Source organism: Camponotus floridanus, unplaced genomic scaffold (genome assembly GCF_003227725.1).
Source record: "Camponotus floridanus strain SB8 unplaced genomic scaffold, Cflo_v7.5 scaffold25, whole genome shotgun sequence".
In the NCBI taxonomy this organism is placed as follows: Eukaryota; Metazoa; Arthropoda; class Insecta; order Hymenoptera; family Formicidae; genus Camponotus; species Camponotus floridanus.
In genome coordinates, this window is record NW_020229381.1 from 964,322 (window position 1) to 981,849 (window position 17,528).

The following is a 17,528-nucleotide window of genomic DNA, read 5'->3' on the forward strand; positions in this document are numbered from 1 at the left end:
ACAAATTTAATTTCTCATATCACATATATTAAAACAGAAATGAATAACTCAGCAATTATTACAGAAATAAAAATCTGATAACATAACTGGATATTAAATATCATATTCAATATATACACGATATTAAATTAATAGAAAATTGCAAATATCATGAAAGTTTTAAGTAAATGTTCTTGACGTAAATGCGGTTGTAGATCGCTTTACTTAACGAGTTGTAATTGCGAATGTTATTCGATAAGAATCCTTTGCCATTTATGAAATTAATTCATCGAGCATTTCTTGATTTTCTGGATAATTCCGCATTAATAGTCGAATGGATTTCCTTACATAATTCTTCGCGAGGACTGCTATGTTATTAATTAGTTAATGCAATACAGGATTCAGAGACACAATGACTAAACATAAGACAAGGACATGTTAGTAGTATTAGTTATTGGTTGATGGAATTTCTCATTATGAAAAAATCTAAGAGACAGATGAATAATTATATCTCTGCTTTTGAAGAGGACTTTTTTCTTTTCAAATATTCATTCTTCAAATCAATTTTTTTGTATTCCCGGTCATGAGGATATATTCATACACATGAATATGAGAGAAATTTTTTGGTTAAATTACACGAGGTAATATTTTATTAGATTTTCGACTTATTTTAATTTGCAGATGTGAAAAAAATTCTTACTTTTATTTTAAAAATATATAAATAATAGATAAAAAGATAAAAAATAAGATTATAGAGAAAGAGAGGAAAAGAGAGAAAGGGAGGCACAGGTTATACAAAATATTACATCGATCTTGAATTATACTGCTTTTATGCGTAGAATATGTAAACTGAATAATCGGATGTTTCAATTCATGCAGAAATTTAATATTCATGATAAATCTTTGATTTTATAAATGCTGAATTTTTTTAAAAAAATATGTTGAAATAATAGTTAAAAAAATTTTGCGTTTTATGAGCATACGATGATACATCCATAAATCTATTTTTTTTAATAAATTTTAAAATTTAGAATGGGTTATATGTATGTGTTATTATTGTATTATTTAATTATTATTATCCACGATTATTTTCCATTATCAAGCTTCGTAAATTAATGGCTCTGTGGTATTCAAGTTTTACGCTCCAACAAAAATTTAAGCGCTAAGGGATCACTAGAGCCGAACGGCGGCTGTCACCGTAGCAATAAATACTTTATCGTATTACGTTTGAGCGTGACAGCTGCCAAATCTAATTAACTTTCTCTATCTTTTTTCATGATATACGTTTGGTTCTTCTTCGTTGTGCAATACGATGCGATCTGTTCGAAAAATCGAGATATAATACATTGAAAGTATAATAAATTTTCTACATACAAATTGTATCGCGAAATCTCTTGTTTTAAGATAAAAATATTAAAAGGTAAAGTATTATTTTATTATTATTAATCGAGAATAGAAATTTGTGAATTCGAGCGAATTATGCCGCTCACAAATTAATTCCTTTGAGTAGAAATTGGTATTCGCCATTACGAATCCTCAGAACGAGTTATGCGTTTCTAGAATCCATAGGATGCACTTGCCTTCTATTATTTGATCCTTTGTGCTAGTAACAGCAGCAACTATCCGCAGTTACCCTATTGTTCGTCGGATAACCGGATAATCAAATTATCGTGTTATTCACCATTTCGTTGTGTGATACCACAAAGCGAAGTACGCGGATAACCGTCTTTCCTTAATTAATATCTAATTGCAGATTTTCCTTAAGCTTCAGATATATTTTTCGGGATATATCAGGAAAGTGATAATTCCACGCTGACGATAATTTTTAGTTAATGCTTGTCACTTTACGAATCTCCAACAAACGCACAGACATTTGTGCGGATTCTTTGCAGTTCAAACAGATCGGGAATAGTTTTTCGTCATTGATCGCCCCCGCTGTACGCAGGAGGATCGACGACGACGTTCAAATCCCGTTTATTTGATTACCTCTCGTTTAATCGAGGCATTCGGCCCGAGAATGGGATTTCACCGAATCGTCCGTCGTGTTCGAGACCTGAGAAGCGCGTTTATATGCGGGAGAGAGAGATACGATTAAGCTGAAAAATCGACCCGATTGAAAGCCACGTTTTTCGTCCACGAATAACGTCGACATCATTTTCCCAGCAAGAATAATCGTAGCTTATCATGTTAGAATTTATCATCTCGACATGATTAAAAATTACATTCAATTTTTTTTACATAAATAAGATAAAAATTGCTCACACTGTTGTACGAATCTAAAAACTTACATGGATTTATTCTACGAATTTATTAAACGAAGACGTTTATCTTTGTTTATTTACTACCGTAATGATAATAATTTGCTAAACACAGCGGATTATTTACACGATAATCTGAAGAGTCTTGATATCTTTCCTCTTCCATTTTATTCAATAAAATACTAGAGAGGACTTAACTCTTATCGTCATTTCTCGTTTACTTTCATGAACGGAATGAAACCTGCAAATCCAAAGAGCTGGCGCATCGTCTTTTTAATTGGTTCGTAGATGAGACAAGTTATTAAAGAGAGAGAAAAAGAAAAATGACAAGAAGAAACCGAACGAGGAAAGTCAGTAAAAAAAAGTTTGTATTAAGAATGCTAATAAGGAGAAAAGGATATCAAAAGAAGAAACATTGCTATCCTTTAGCTTGCATGGAAGTTCGTTATCTTCCTTCGTATCAAAGAAAAATTTTTAGAATTTAAGAAGAAATCAGCATTATAAGATTTTGATAGGGAATATATTTTAGCAATTTGTTCCAAGAGTTAAATCCTTTACCCATCTTGTCGCTGTTAATAGGCGTGATAAAAAAAGGTCATCTGGAAGTCACGCGTAACAGAGATATCATTAAGAATAATCTTCAACATATTTCTCGCGTCCCAAAATTATTTTACAGACGCGATACATTTTCACAATAAACTCCGACTAAAATACCAATACATCCAGCAATAACATGCAACATTATATATTGGTTACAGGAGCAATTTGTATCGGAGAAAAGTAATCAAAACACGCGCGCGCGATCCAAATAATAAACTCGAATCCGATCCTACCGGGAGTCGCGTCTTTATTCATGTCTCGCGATGCGCAACGCTTTTCGATAGATACGCCCGTCCTCGCGTAAGCGGAACATAACAACGGTCGAGATTAAATCTGCTATGAAGTCGATCGCTGCAGCGCGGCGAAGCAATAATTTTTAACGGTACCGCGACTCCGATTTTCCCTCGGGCTTGCGCGATATTTTATTATTACCACTTGGACAAACAAGCTCGGCGTTGGCTGCCGGCGCAGCTATATGAATACACTGAGACTCGCGCACAGACCCGGTTTTGTCACGGCGAAACTTTCGTCGGTGTCAAGGAACTTTCATTCAACTTCCGTACGCCCGTTGGATCGTGTTCCTAGATCGTCGAACCATCTAATAGACTTACACTTACATGGGCGCGCAAGTAGTTCCGTCCGGGGTGCGGTGCGCCTCGTCAGAGTTGATGCTTAGGCGGTTCCTCTCCGACAAGCAGGTACTTTCTACTTCGTCATGTCGTAAACGCGATGCCTGTAGATGGCAACGTAAACGCAAAATGGGAGGATGGGGGATGGAGGGGCGGCGAGGCGCGCGGCGTCGATAGTGCTTTATTGTGTACTGTATCTAATAAGCGTACGCGGAACTCTCTCTCGAATGCGGATCTTAAAAGCGTCGATATATACTCGAAAATTCTCTTGTAACTTTGTTTAAACGGAGATCGCGAATTTTAATAGCGCTTTCCTCTTCGTTGGATTTTTCCGAAATACTACGTCGTGTAATGTCATTTAATGAATACACGTCATCGAAATATAACATTGTCGCAATATAACAATTCACGACATTATTCGCAACGAAAACATAAACAGTAAAGCGCACGGAACGTACCGGTCGTGGCACGGTTGTATTTTGGCATTGAACGTCGCCGAGGGCCGTGAGTTGGCCGCACGACGTGTAAACGCGCGCACACCCTGGAAATTTGCAAGTAAATGGCAATTAATCAGTGTCCGTATGAATGGCCCGTTGCCGTTAATTTGTCATTTCGTGCCGCGACAATTTGCATGCGACTGTCCACCGGTCATCGAATTTGCTGTTGCGCCACGCGTGCAGCAACAGCTACCGGCCAGTTTCTGCTAAGCACTCTCGCGTTTACGAAGAGCTCTTAATATTCGTCTGCGTTCATAAAGGGGAATTCCGCTTTCCGGTTTACTCCGCGTTCTTTCCACGTAAAAATAGTGGTAAGAGAGAGAATTTTTCTTCCGTTCTCTTATAATATTCCTCCTCTTTATAAAAGATATCTCCTTTTCCAGCTTTTCGATAAATTTACGGATGTATTTCAAGTATTACATTCTTTCGCGCAGGATATACGTATCTGTCTTTTGAAACCGCGCAAATAGAATTTCGCGCGATTTATTAAGTTTATGATAGTACATATGATTGTTTGTTTATTTAAAAATTTCGCTCATGTAAATATATGTATGGGCACCTCTTGCGATGAAAACTTGGATCGTAAGATTAAAAGAGAAGATAGCAAGAGGAATGCAATAAAAAGTTCTACTTTTTTATATTGAGTTCTTCGTCATTCGTCTTTGCAAAAGCTTCGATACTTTTTAAGTTCAAAGGGGACTTCTCCTTCCAAGCTGCCTCGCTGTCGCCATTCGTGTCGATATAGTGAAGAAAATTTCGGAATACCTCGAAACTTTATCGGTACTCTTTCCGTTAGCTCGAAGCGCGAAAAGCGCTATCCACGGCACATGAACGGTTTCCCTCGCTCGAAAACTTTTATTTCGCCGACATGGACTACAAGAAAATCGAAAAAAAATGTGTGGTAAAGAGAAAAAAGAATATACAGAGATTCATCACTTTCAGTGGCTACTTCTATAACTCGAGAGGCAAGATATTTTATTTATTCGAAAATGCGCTAATTTTAAATGGTATCACGTTATTAAATAAAATTTATAGTTTGGTGCTCGAATGAAATTATTTTTATAAATGTTATAGATTTTTTACTATTTTTTCTGAAGACACAGAGAAAAAGAGTTGACAGTAATTATTCCCAATTTAATTCTCTGTTTATTTCAAATGTTTTCGTAGGAAATTGATTTAGATAGTTGAAGAAATTTTATGTGCACATAAATTTACATGGAAAATTATTCGCTTTAAAAATTCGAAAGCGAGCAAGTCGAAGTATCCTAGATTTCTAAATACGCATCCGTATGCTCGGAACGAAATGCCTTTCTCATCCTTGCGCAACATGTTTTCATATTCCGTCATCCTCATCTCGGTTTGCTTCATACGTTTGCATTTCTTGTTTTGCATTAAATGTGAAATATTCAATAAAATCCATAGGGATTTCTTAAGTCCGATGACGAAGGAGGAGACACGAGAGGTATGCGGAACTTCCGATGAATCGGCGGGCTCGGTTTAGCGAACTGTGGAAGTGAATTTCTTTTTATTCCGAAGTATTCGACTGTCGTCCCATGGCGTACGCGCAAGATCGATTCCCACCGTTTCCACTGTTGACTGCGAATGCATTCGATGTAAAATGCAGAAAACGATCAGCGTGGTATACCGTAGTACGAATAGCGGAATGTCAGGGGGAAATGGAGAGACGAAGGAGGAAGCAAGGAGAAGAAGGAGATTTTAGAGTTTGAGTTCGAGAATTTATGGAAATATATTTTTCCGCGATGCGAGTGCTGGTTGGCGCGTATTTTTACACATTTCTTTACAATCACGAATATATTACTGATTTTTTAAAATTGTTAAATTAACGTTCGACTACGCTCGATTAATAACTGATCAAATCTTACGATCGTTTTATTAATATACTTTACAGAATTTATATTTCTGAATAAATATTATATTTTAATATCTTTTTATTGTGATTATGTATGTGTATAATTCGCTAAATCTTTTTTATTGATTCGAAATGCTCGAAAATGCTGAAAAAATTTTTCGTGTAAATGAATAAATTATCATGCTAATTTTCATTTTCCTTAATATTGTTCGTGTGCATAAGCATAAACCATTATTTCTATGTTGTTTTTGTCGGAATGTTTGCGCACTGCTCTCCCACGCACGTTAAAACCCATCTAACTAAATTAATATTTTTTTTGTAATGCATGTTTTTTCACGAAGAAGCTTGCTTGTTATGATAATCCGTTTTTTTTTGTTTCAAATCTTTTCGAGGCAAAATAATAATGAATAAAATAAATTGATAAAATAACGAATAATCTTTAGCAAAAACATTTCAATTTTATCAACTGTAATATTATTTCATGAATTTTTAATATAATTTTTTAAAATCTATCGGTATGCACGCATATTAATTTTTATAATTAAAACACACAATGTTTATAATCATTCGCACAAATAATTTGCTTATTGATACGATATCAATTACGGCAAATATTTTTGTTTACAATTGTTTATAAATATGCGATTTTACACGTCAACTCTTTGAAAGATAAATGCATGATGATGACACGTCAACTCTTTGAAAGACAAATGCAAGATATGATTAATAGAAGTAGCATTAATATCTCTTTCGTCGTCGTAATAATTTTATACATCCATTGAATTCAAGTTATGTCATGAAATGTCCGTCGCGCGTAAAGTCCGTGAGACTGGGTACCGTAAATTATGATATAGCGAGACAGGGATTGGAGCGAAATAGCTTAGAGTTGTGTGTAACAGGACGTACACTTTCTAACTTGATTATTGCTTTCATCGTGATGTGCCATCATTCAGTTTGAGCTATCCGTCCTTTCAGCAAAGTTTTCATAAAGGAAAATTGGTTTGATTTTCTTTCAAGTATTTTGACTCTACAATAATTTGACATGTTCCGAATAATTAATAAACTGTTGCATCTCTTCTTTTAATTTTTGCCGCAACTTAAAGATAACATATTAATTCGTTAGTGCAATCATTATTCATTTTAACGATATTAATTTGACGATACATATTCAGATGAATTGATATAATCAACACCTGCAAGGGTGTTATTCGCGATTATTTATGAATTTATGGCATCGTATCAGTCATGTTATAATCATTCGCGCGGATAATGCGGATAAAATCTACATCGAAATGCTAAAGCACGCAGCGGCGCGCGCTAACATGCAATCTCTCGTCTGCTATCGGTTTAATCGATGTCGCTTAATACGTCCGTTACTTTCGCGTTACATTAAATTAATTCCATTACCGGCGATCGCACATAGGGAACGGGGACGGGAAAGAGGGGGGGGGTGGAACGGTGGCAATCGTCGCGCTCTATTTACGTCGACACGCATAATTTCGGCTTATTTCCGTTAATGAAGGAATACAAACACACGCATGAAAACGCATATACGCATATATTCGAACCCATACTTTACTCGACACATCGACCCTAAAATAATATCAACCAACGTTACCCTCGGCGGCGCCCTTTGGCGAATCGATCGAATTGTGCCGAGGTATCCGGCACGAATTCGTTCAATCAATTCCGCGCGGCGTGATTCGGCCACGGTCCGCGCAAATTATTGTTGTATCCACGATAATTGAGTATGGTCACCTAATAAACCCACGTTCATATTGCCGACTTTTCGTGGATGGCTTTGGGTCATGGCAATTATACCAGCGGCTATCGTCGGGGCAACGCCCCGTATGTGTACCGTGAAAACGACAGATCAACAGCAAGTTTGCAGTTTGCATGTGTGTGTATATATGTGTTATATATATATATAATCCGACGTTACGTTTACACCAGGAATTAATGCCGAACTGAAATGGATTTGCGGTCGGGTGTGCGGACAGGAAATAATCGCATCGGAGGCCACGGTTAAGCCGAAAAGTTCATTCGATAATAACGCGGGCTTTCGCGACGAACTGTTATTGCTGAAGTTAATTTATGGCTCGGCGAGAGACGCGTTTAAAGCTTTATTGGAGGAACTTCGTTGCGCTTCGACGTTACGTCGCTTACGTCGACGCTATAGTCCCGGAATGAGGGTTGAACACCCGCTTTCTGAACTTTGCGATAAGTTAATAACGTGGGACGCGCAAGATCGTGTACTTTATATTAACGCTCTTCTGCGATGGATAGATCGGTATTGCTCGTTTTAGTACAAGCAATTTGTTATTCATAACATCGAAGCAAACATCAATTATAAATTGATGTTGAGTATCAAAAATTGTACAAATTCTTAGAGTCGCGACTGTAAGCTGTTGATCTCGATAGTTTCAAGAAAAAATTTAAGAGAAAATGCGTACAAGATCGATGGTAGCGTGCATTTCATATCTGCCTTCGTAAATAAATATGATTATAAAAACCGTCAGATATAACCGTCGTACGTGAAATCGACGAAAACTTGTCCAATCTCCCGTTAGTCGGTGGCAAAGGTAAAGGTGCCTCAAAGAGCTCGGTCATGCGATGTGGTCGGAAATGTTGACGTAACACGATGGCATGGGATCCATGCGGGAATCAGATCGCAATCGCGAGTGCGTCGAAATTATCGACAAGTTGCTTATTCCCGTCTCGAACTCGACCTGTCTAAACGAGAAACTTTGTCGAAGACGCGGCAAATTTCCGCAATCGAGAGGGCTAGCTGTCCGACAGGAAAACCTGGAAAATTGAGACGCACGTATTTCGCTAGACCAGTGATTCCCAAAGTGTTCGTTCTTGGAGATGTTGGAAGAGTCAAGGAGGATAAAAGAAAGAGCGACAAATTTAAATATTTTGATAATTATGTTTTGCATATCCTAAACATGAATCAGAGATCAATTTTTAAAACAAGAAAAGGATCAGTATCTATCTGCTTTTTGAAAAGAAAGTACAAACATTAACATATACTTGTTGTATAGGAATATGTGACCCTCTTAATTAATATTTACGTGCCTATTTTACAGTTTGTATCTTTATTTTAATAATAATTTCTTATCTCATTTCTAACTATCTTTATGAATGCGTTGATGAAATATTCTAAAAAGGGGAAAAAATTTGGGGAAAAAAATTTGGGAATCACTGCGATAGACTGTCACGACCCCGAACAACGGAATTGCAAAAGGTCTCGTCTCGACGTAGAATTCGCGCATACACATACACACTCTAGAGGAGGAGAATTTCGTCCTGGGACCCTGAAATGCCGCGGTTATCTCGTTTCACGACGTTAAATACACCGACGCACGTAAGTAGTACGCGGCTTAGGTGTTCAGACACGCACGGCGACGGTGAAGTTTGTCCCGACCAGCTGTGCGAGAATGTATCGTCGTTATTTGTTCCTTAGTAGTTTCTTCCCGCGTTTTCTTGCGGTTGCCCCGCAGTACTCAGTGTGCTCAATTTTGTGCAGATAAGACCACACGGCTAACCCAAACAATTCTCAAGAAAAGAAAAAGTTAGAAACGCGTAAGACTGAAATTCACATGGGAGGATAAGAAAAGTTAGTAAGAAGATTTCTTATTACGCTCTGTTGGCCATCGATACAAACCAATCTAAATTATTTCAAATATTTCCTGTAAGTTGATTATCGATGGAAAAATTAAAGATGCTAATTTAATAAAATTCGTAAGATAAGATTTTGATTATTTTTTAAGCTTCTTTCGTAACTTCGGAACTAGAATATTTCAATAACAACTTGTCTGGAAACCAAGTTGATATTATTAACTTTTTATTTTTGATTATTCTATTATATGGTTATAATATTTATATTATATGTTCCATATATTGATTCAACTATAAAAATTTAACATTTTTTAAATCTATTTATATTTTATCTTTAAAAAATTAATAATCAATGATTCTAGTACATTTGTATTTGTTTCTAGTTTGTTATAAACGTTTTTCAAAAGTGGAAATATGATATAAAAATGATTAATAAATGATTAATAAATTCAAAATTAGAGTAATAAATTGACATTTAATTAAGGTGTAATACATTCGAGTTCGATTTCTCATAGTGTGTGACTTTCAGATTAACCGAGTAGATAAATATAAGCCACAAACTTTCTGAATAGCTTAAGCAGTCCGTCAAACACATTGTATCGCGATAGTAACTTCCATTTTCGATCGGTTCACCGTCGATTCTCAATATCGCTGTACGGACGGCTTAATGAAATTTTCGAGGGTTTCGATTCTGCCATAAATTTCTATCGCCGACAGCGATTTCGTTCGCTGATACACACAAAACCGGACAAAGTCGACGTGGAATCGAGAGAGAAAATACTCGTAACTTCATTCTCGACTCATCGTAATTCAGCCCACACGTACGACTCTATTTTCATCGCAATGATTAAGATCGCCGATTTATTCTATAGATTTATATCCGCGCGAAATGCAGTCGTATGTCGCTCGGGGAAAGCTCTCAAATCACGTAAAACATTACGTGATTTCGGTACATTTTGTATAATTTTAGCAATTTGTCCGTACAAATTTTTATCGTGCAATAAATTTTGATTATTTGAAAAATATTAAAGCAAATGTGGTTAATGTCGCCGACCCGAAAAATATGTAAATTTTTTCACGAGCTAAAATCTTTTAATATCCACATCACACGCAGCTTTAATCTAAAACCGTAAAAATGCGGTCTCGTACATATCGTGTACTTGCTCACCCAGCTTTTCATACCTCCTGCCCTCGTCGTATCCCCGCGTCATCCAATTCCCATCGTCCGCGGTGGTGCGAGAACTGTTCGAGCAAAAGCGACCGGGTAAATATCTTGCAGTGACGGTAAACGAAATTGAATAAACATTTTTCAGCAAATAGAGCCGACAATGGTACGAATTTAAAAGTCGCTGAGACGAGCACAGGTGGTTCCCCTGTCGCTGGAAAAAGCGCCGAACGGAAAAATTGCATTTCGCCTCCCCCTTGTCCCTCTTCCCTTTACATTTCGTTCGTCCCTGCATACTTTTCGTTCTGTCGTGCTCCCTTCCCCCCTCTCTATGTCTCTCTCATCTGTCCATCCATGCTTTTCACACCGCGAGAACATCCCATAAAGCTCTCTACCTGATCGTCGGTGATGTAATCGACTTTTGCCTGTTATCCTCTGATTCTCGCTGCGAATTAGTTATAAATACTAATGCATGTTTTAGCCAGTTAGTACATATGCGATACAATCTCTGTAATAACGTTTTATTTTAACATGTGCAATTTTAAATTTGACGAATTTTTTTCGATAAAGAAATAATGCTATACAAACTAAAATCGAAGCGCGGAAAATGCAATGAATACATTGAATGCATTGAAATGCGTACATTGAATATATTTCCATTGCATTTAGTTGCGCTCATTGTATTATTTATCATTAGATTTTGCGAGCATTAAAGAGCAGACAATTTAAACTGCATATATTATATATATATATTTTATAAAATATTCTATTTCAACATCTCTCGCGATATAGATTAACTATATAAAAAATCGAGGTTAATTGTCTCAAGGCATGCCTTTATCATCCTTAGTTCAGAAGCGGAGAGCGTTTATTACACGCTAGCGATTATGCGGTCTTTATAAAAGTTTAAAGAAGATATGCAGATTATTAACAATACAAAAAGTAAATAATATGGAATATTAATTGTATTTTGCGAAAATGCTACGTCACAAACCTAAGTCCGCGAAAGAAAGTTGCAAACAACGAGAAGGCTGCGAATCGAGATGAAAGGAGGAGAGATCAAACTCGATTTACGATCAGCTTGGCTTGGCAGTTTAGCGTGATCATTTCTTCCCTGCAGTGAACGGGAGAGCCGATCGAGCGCAACAATCGATTAAACCAGCGATAAATTAGCGTCGAGTTAGTATCCGACGTGCTTACCTCAAGCGTGTTCCCACGAATGCGATTGTCAGGAAATAGTTTCGCTATGCAAGACCGTGTACGTTGCGCATATTTAGACAGCTATGAATGTGAATGACCGGTAGAGAGTGAGAATTCTGGGAGATGTTTCGCTATTATGCAAGCAAGCAACGGATTCAACTTCCTCTCGCTATTACTGAGCTCGCTATGACTATTGACACCATTGTTACAGTTCTTACGCTAAAATTAATTCTAGAATATATAATTAGGAGATTCTATCTAATTACGGAGAATGCGCTGTTTGTAGCAACGTATACATGGAATATACTTGTGAGACGCAATCTTATTTTATGCATCTCAATGTTGACAATATCGCGTTACATTTTATCGGATAAGTCATTCATCGATAGATTATATTATGCAAATAATTTTTCATGAAAGTTTCAAATCCATTCGTAAACCTCCTTCAAACCCGAGTCTTAAATCACGCCAAAGAATAAAGAAGATAGTGTCGCGGATCACTTGATCTTGCTATGCATTTATGGATGTCGAATGTACGAAGAAAGCAATATTTTTCGCGCGGGATCCATCGTCGTTTTCTCAATCCGCAGACTTCTATCCCTCGCATCCGTCTATCGCTCGTCCCGACTAGCGTTTTTCTTTCTTTTTCTGTACTTCCCATAATGGTAGAGTCTACCATGACCGTCGATTATTATCCCCGATGGAAAGCTTCAGGTGACCGAGTGCAAGTACACAGGAAAACACGTAGCACGGAAGTTTCCTGCGATTTCCCCCAGGGCCCTCAAATAATTCTACGTCGAAAGTCCTTCTGGAATTCAACCGTCTTTCTTAGGACGTCGAAGCAGTCGGTGCACGGACGAGCATCGTCGATGTCCGGATTCTCACAAATTCCGGACTGGAAATAAAATTCGTCTGAGTGCATTGAATTCTCCGACGATATCGCGAAGGCACGAGTGTCTTCCGTATCGTGGCAGTCGGATAACTGTTTGAATTGTTTCCGCGACAAGCGATAAATAGTTAGTCGAGGATCGTTTATTGAGAAGAGCGGGGTTAATGACCAAGTCTCTCTTAATCTCTCAACGTTGTTTCGAGGGAACTAGTGTAAGTAATCGAATCTCTTTTTCTCCTTTCAGAACCCAGTGAAGCACGGAAGAAACGACGTTCAAGAAAGACCCGGAAGACAACGCGCGATTTATTTACATGCAGCAAACACAGACTCTCACACTCATGATACACGCGAGTAAATTACTGGTCTGACTTATTCGCGAAACGTGCGAAAAATCTGAGTCTTTATAAAGACAACACGAGAAATTTACCGAAGATGAGGGGATAAAATAAGGAAAGAACTCTGAAACATTCAGCGCTACCATCACGGACGTGCATCGGGCTTACTTATTACGGAAATCCAGTTTGTTGGAATGAGGCTTTGAAGTTTCTATCGTTTCCATCCCTTTTCCCGTTACCATTCATTTTTTCTCTTTTTTTTGTGTCTGGAGCCGAAGAAAAGATGGGAAAGCGGAAAACTGGGTGGCTTCATCTTCAGATGGTAGGGAGAAAGTTTAAGTGACTCATAGAAAGACTCTTTTGAAAATTCTTTCCGCGCTGTTTTTTTAAATTTCTGTTTCCCCGAAAGTGAGAAATATAGAGAGCGCGGATCGAAGGAGAGAAAAAGAAAGAAGATTGTAGCAGTCACGGTCTTTCTCGAAAGCGTTATTTTTCATCCGTTTTCTACGCGTCGCGCGGTAATACATTATAGTCGGTACACGAAGTAACGCTCGTATCGCGATTCGTTTACGAACTTAAATTAAGTCACATAACTCGAGCCGTTAATACTACGCAAGTTGATGTCGCGTACAGAAATAAATGCCATGAACAATGAATTATTATTCTTGTCATGCTTGGCAGTGAAAGGGGTTTACTTTTCGCGAATAAACGAATTTAAGAAAATATTATCCCATAAATTTATGGAAAGGCATTATTACACACAAAATTATGTGTGATAATCGGTCTTGAAAATATTAATTTGTTCTCTTTTGCAAGGGAATATTTTTATAACGTTAGCCATCACTGTCGGCAAGAAAAGAATTTTGAGAGGTAACTAATATCGCAGGACATATTTCGAGCATCGATTTTCTCTATAGAATTTCAATCCACATTCCAGCCAGAACGATCGCGCCACGAAAAAATGACGGGAGTGTGCACGCCACGTATGATCGAACGTCCCTCTGCCGGCGGAAGATCCCTCCAGGATATTATCCAGTCGAGCGATTTCGACTGTGCGTCGTAATAAGGAATCGACAGTGACGAAAATCAAAGTGACATTTCGTCGAATGAAGCCGACAAATTTGATTGACGCGGGAAGAAATGCGGAATCCGTCCCCCTCTAGATTATAACTGGCGTCAAACTGCAGTCATGCATCCGTGGCGATTGAGTTTACGGGATTCGAGGACGCGTGTACGAAAAAAAACCTTATCGCAAAATTTTATTTTTTTTCTACGCTGTCGCACGTCGAGCATGCTAATCCGAGGTATTTCGATGGGTGAACGTAGTGAACGAGTATAGTGGACAAAGTTCAGCGATCGCGAATCGGAAAACATTCGACAACAAAGTGTAAAACTCACTGGCATGTCACGCGAGTCGCGTAATGCATGCGAGATTGTCGCCGAAGGGTTAGAAATATTTCTCGTTCTCTCTAAAAACTGTTAAACTCTACCGCGAAATAAGAGACAGACGGCAAATGCGTGCATACGTCGACGTATCCGGCGACGAAGCTGACGGCGGCAGGTCCCGGTGACTTCCCGATAGATAGAAAAAGGAGAAGAGGATGGAGAAGGACAGGCATTACAGAGCTTACGAGGGCTTCAAGCCGGCAAACAACGGCAATACCTCGTCTCTAAAGAGATCGACGTCGGAACGCTTGAAGACCCAACAGTCTCGTCAAGTAAGATGCCTGTGCTTCGGTGGTGTGCCAGACAAGGCTAGCCAACACTCTTTCCTAAAGGGTTTTATCATAAATCTCGGGATATGCGCCCTTCTGGTGGCCTATACTCTCCTGGGCAGCTTCATCTTCCTGGCTATCGAGGGCGGGGCCGACGTTGGGCTGCAGCAGAGGACTCTCGTCACGACGATAGTCGGAAATCAACATACCAGGAGGAACACCAGCGCTTTGTTGAAAGTAAGAAAAATGATAATTTATAACTTTGTACGTATATTTAAATTTCTCGACAATGTTTATTCATTATTTTTCTCATGAATAAATATCGTTGCACTTTTAATATAAACAGGAAAATATTAGAACACATCTATCTTGAAATTTCTTTAAAAACATATGATGAGAAAAAATACATAACTAGACAATTGTTCTCGAGAGAGTTTTTGAAAACATATAGAAATACTTTTTAATAACTATATATAGCGTATATACACAAATACGATCGGAATAAAAAAAAGAGAATAAACAAGACTCGTGTGTATGTCTCGATACGCTATAAGAGAGTCACGATTGTTGTTGCCGCTGTTGAAGGACGTAAGCCACGAACTTTTTGTTTCTCTTTCCCTCGAGGAGCAGCAAACAGTTCCGGAGGCATCGGCTCTCGATTTATCGTCACGTCTCCGGTTTCATTCCGCTTTTCTACCTGAGGTGACCTCAGTGAACCCGAAGTCAATCGAATTATCGGTGCGTTCTGGCGCGAGCGCTCGTTTCAACGAAGTTTTATCGATCGCTCTTTCTTTCCGCTATCCTTACACTTTAAAGAAGAAGCGTATTCTCCTAAGACACATCGGCACAAAGGACGCTGTCTGTTACTTCCAGCCAATAATAGCAACAACGAGTGATTGTCTCGATAGCAATCGGCCATTGACAAACGAATGAATATTCGCATTTCCTCGATAAACAATTTGATCGTAGCGATTTTAATCGTTGTTGGAAAGACAATTCTCTATTGTATTTTATTGACTTCCTCTCTGTGGGAGATCAGATTTCTTTACATTGTTACGATCCAATAAGATTGCGAAAAAAATCGCAATTTCGTTCGCTCAATTATTACACAGGATATAAGCTGCGAATATGTCTTGTTACATTCATGACCATTTAATGTACGTTAATTAATGAGCGCATACATGTGACATATGTCAATTGCAATCTTAATATTACAGACTAACTTTCTATAGTATTAGAGACAAGAGTACCTGACAATATTTCAAAATGTCGTCTAATTAATAACTCTCCGTGTGTTGAAGCTTAATCACGAGGCCCGAGCGAAGACTGTAGAGAACATATGGCTGATCACAGAGCATCTGAACATTCTCTACCGTGAGAACTGGACGAGACTGGCTGATCAGGAGATCGCGCGGTTTCAGGACCAACTGGTGAAAAGGATCACGGAGGACATGATGGCGAGCCAGAATGCCGGGACTTATACCGGGAGTTCCACCAGCGAGACCGTAACGGAGCGCCGTGTGGAATACGAATGGAACTTTGCAAAGGCGTTCCTCTATTCTCTGACAGTGCTCACCACCATCGGTAAGTTTTAGATGCAATTAATTAATTATACGTCGTATATACATTACGCCGCGCTCTAATGTTCGCGCCTCCCGCTGCGTTCCTCCAGACATAATGAGATGTTCCGGAAGATTAAAACCGTGAAATGAAATACGTTACGTGATTGTGCCTCTACGATAGAAACATTCTATGATTTTCCCTCAAATTCACTAATACGGTAATATATTTTTTTAAATATTTTACTTATTATTCCGGTGAAAAATACGATAATAATATTGAATTAAAAATTTACAATAGGAAAACGTTGCTAATAAGATAACAATAATAGAAAATATATAAACTGTACATCATGAAATAGATTCAAGGCAATCGTAGTAATGGCATGATAAACAACGGCACACAATCAGTATCAGCAAGCATCCGCATCGTAACTACAAAGTGTACAGATGATGTTTGCTTTCCTTGTGCGATTTCCTTTCCGCGCACAAGCACTGTACATGTGTACGAAGGTATAAGCTTATGCGAAAGGAGCGCTGGCGCAGCAGAATATTTGTACGTAATTAGTAGGCTAGGAAGAGAGACAGAGGCAAGGAAAGACATTGGGGCGTACAGACGAATAATTAGTCGAATCAAATACTGCGTCAATTAACTCACTATGCCAGCTGGAGGAATAATACTAAGGCGTCGAGAATGCCGATATAATTTAATCCTTAATTAGAATTAAATGTTTTTTTTTAAATTCCTTTTAAATAATTTATAAATTAATTTTTTTATATATATCTAGCGCTCATCGGTATTCGATACTTTAAGATAAGCCATTCGTAAATTTAATTTCTCCTTTATTTTGATCGTTTTTCTTTATTCGTAATCGCTTTATTCGTAAGGAAAATGCGATTGTAGAGTTTCGCTGAAATTTTGCAGCGACCGTACAAAAACTTGATTGCATCGTAAATCGCGAATAAAACAAAGGAAATTCTCATGAACGGATAAACCTTCTCTCCGTTAAGATAAAATTGATCGACGCGAATGGCATGATTTGCAAGAGAGAAACTATCATTACAAATCGAAAATACAAAACATTTAGAATATTATGATATTAGTTTTCGGATCAAAAAATTCCATATTAACGTTCGCGATAATTTGAATGAGAAATTATTGGTCACTTGGAAGACAATGCTTCGCTTCGTTCTATGATGATATCTCCGAC

General features: G+C 38.0%; 1 protein-coding gene across 4 annotated transcripts in view; it reads left to right on the forward strand.

The window, feature by feature from the left end:
- Window positions 1-17,528, forward strand: part of LOC105256367 (TWiK family of potassium channels protein 7) — a 258,014-nt gene that overhangs the window by 194,300 nt on the left and 46,186 nt on the right. For all 4 annotated transcript variants that reach the window (XM_025409189.1, XM_025409191.1, XM_020029104.2 and 1 more), the window contains 3 exons: window positions 12,953-13,365; window positions 13,981-14,995; window positions 16,060-16,342. In XM_025409189.1, coding sequence (XP_025264974.1) covers window positions 14,645-14,995; window positions 16,060-16,342 — 634 coding nt within the window. In that variant the 5' untranslated portion in view covers window positions 12,953-13,365; window positions 13,981-14,644. The remainder of the gene's footprint in view (window positions 1-12,952; window positions 13,366-13,980; window positions 14,996-16,059; window positions 16,343-17,528) is intronic.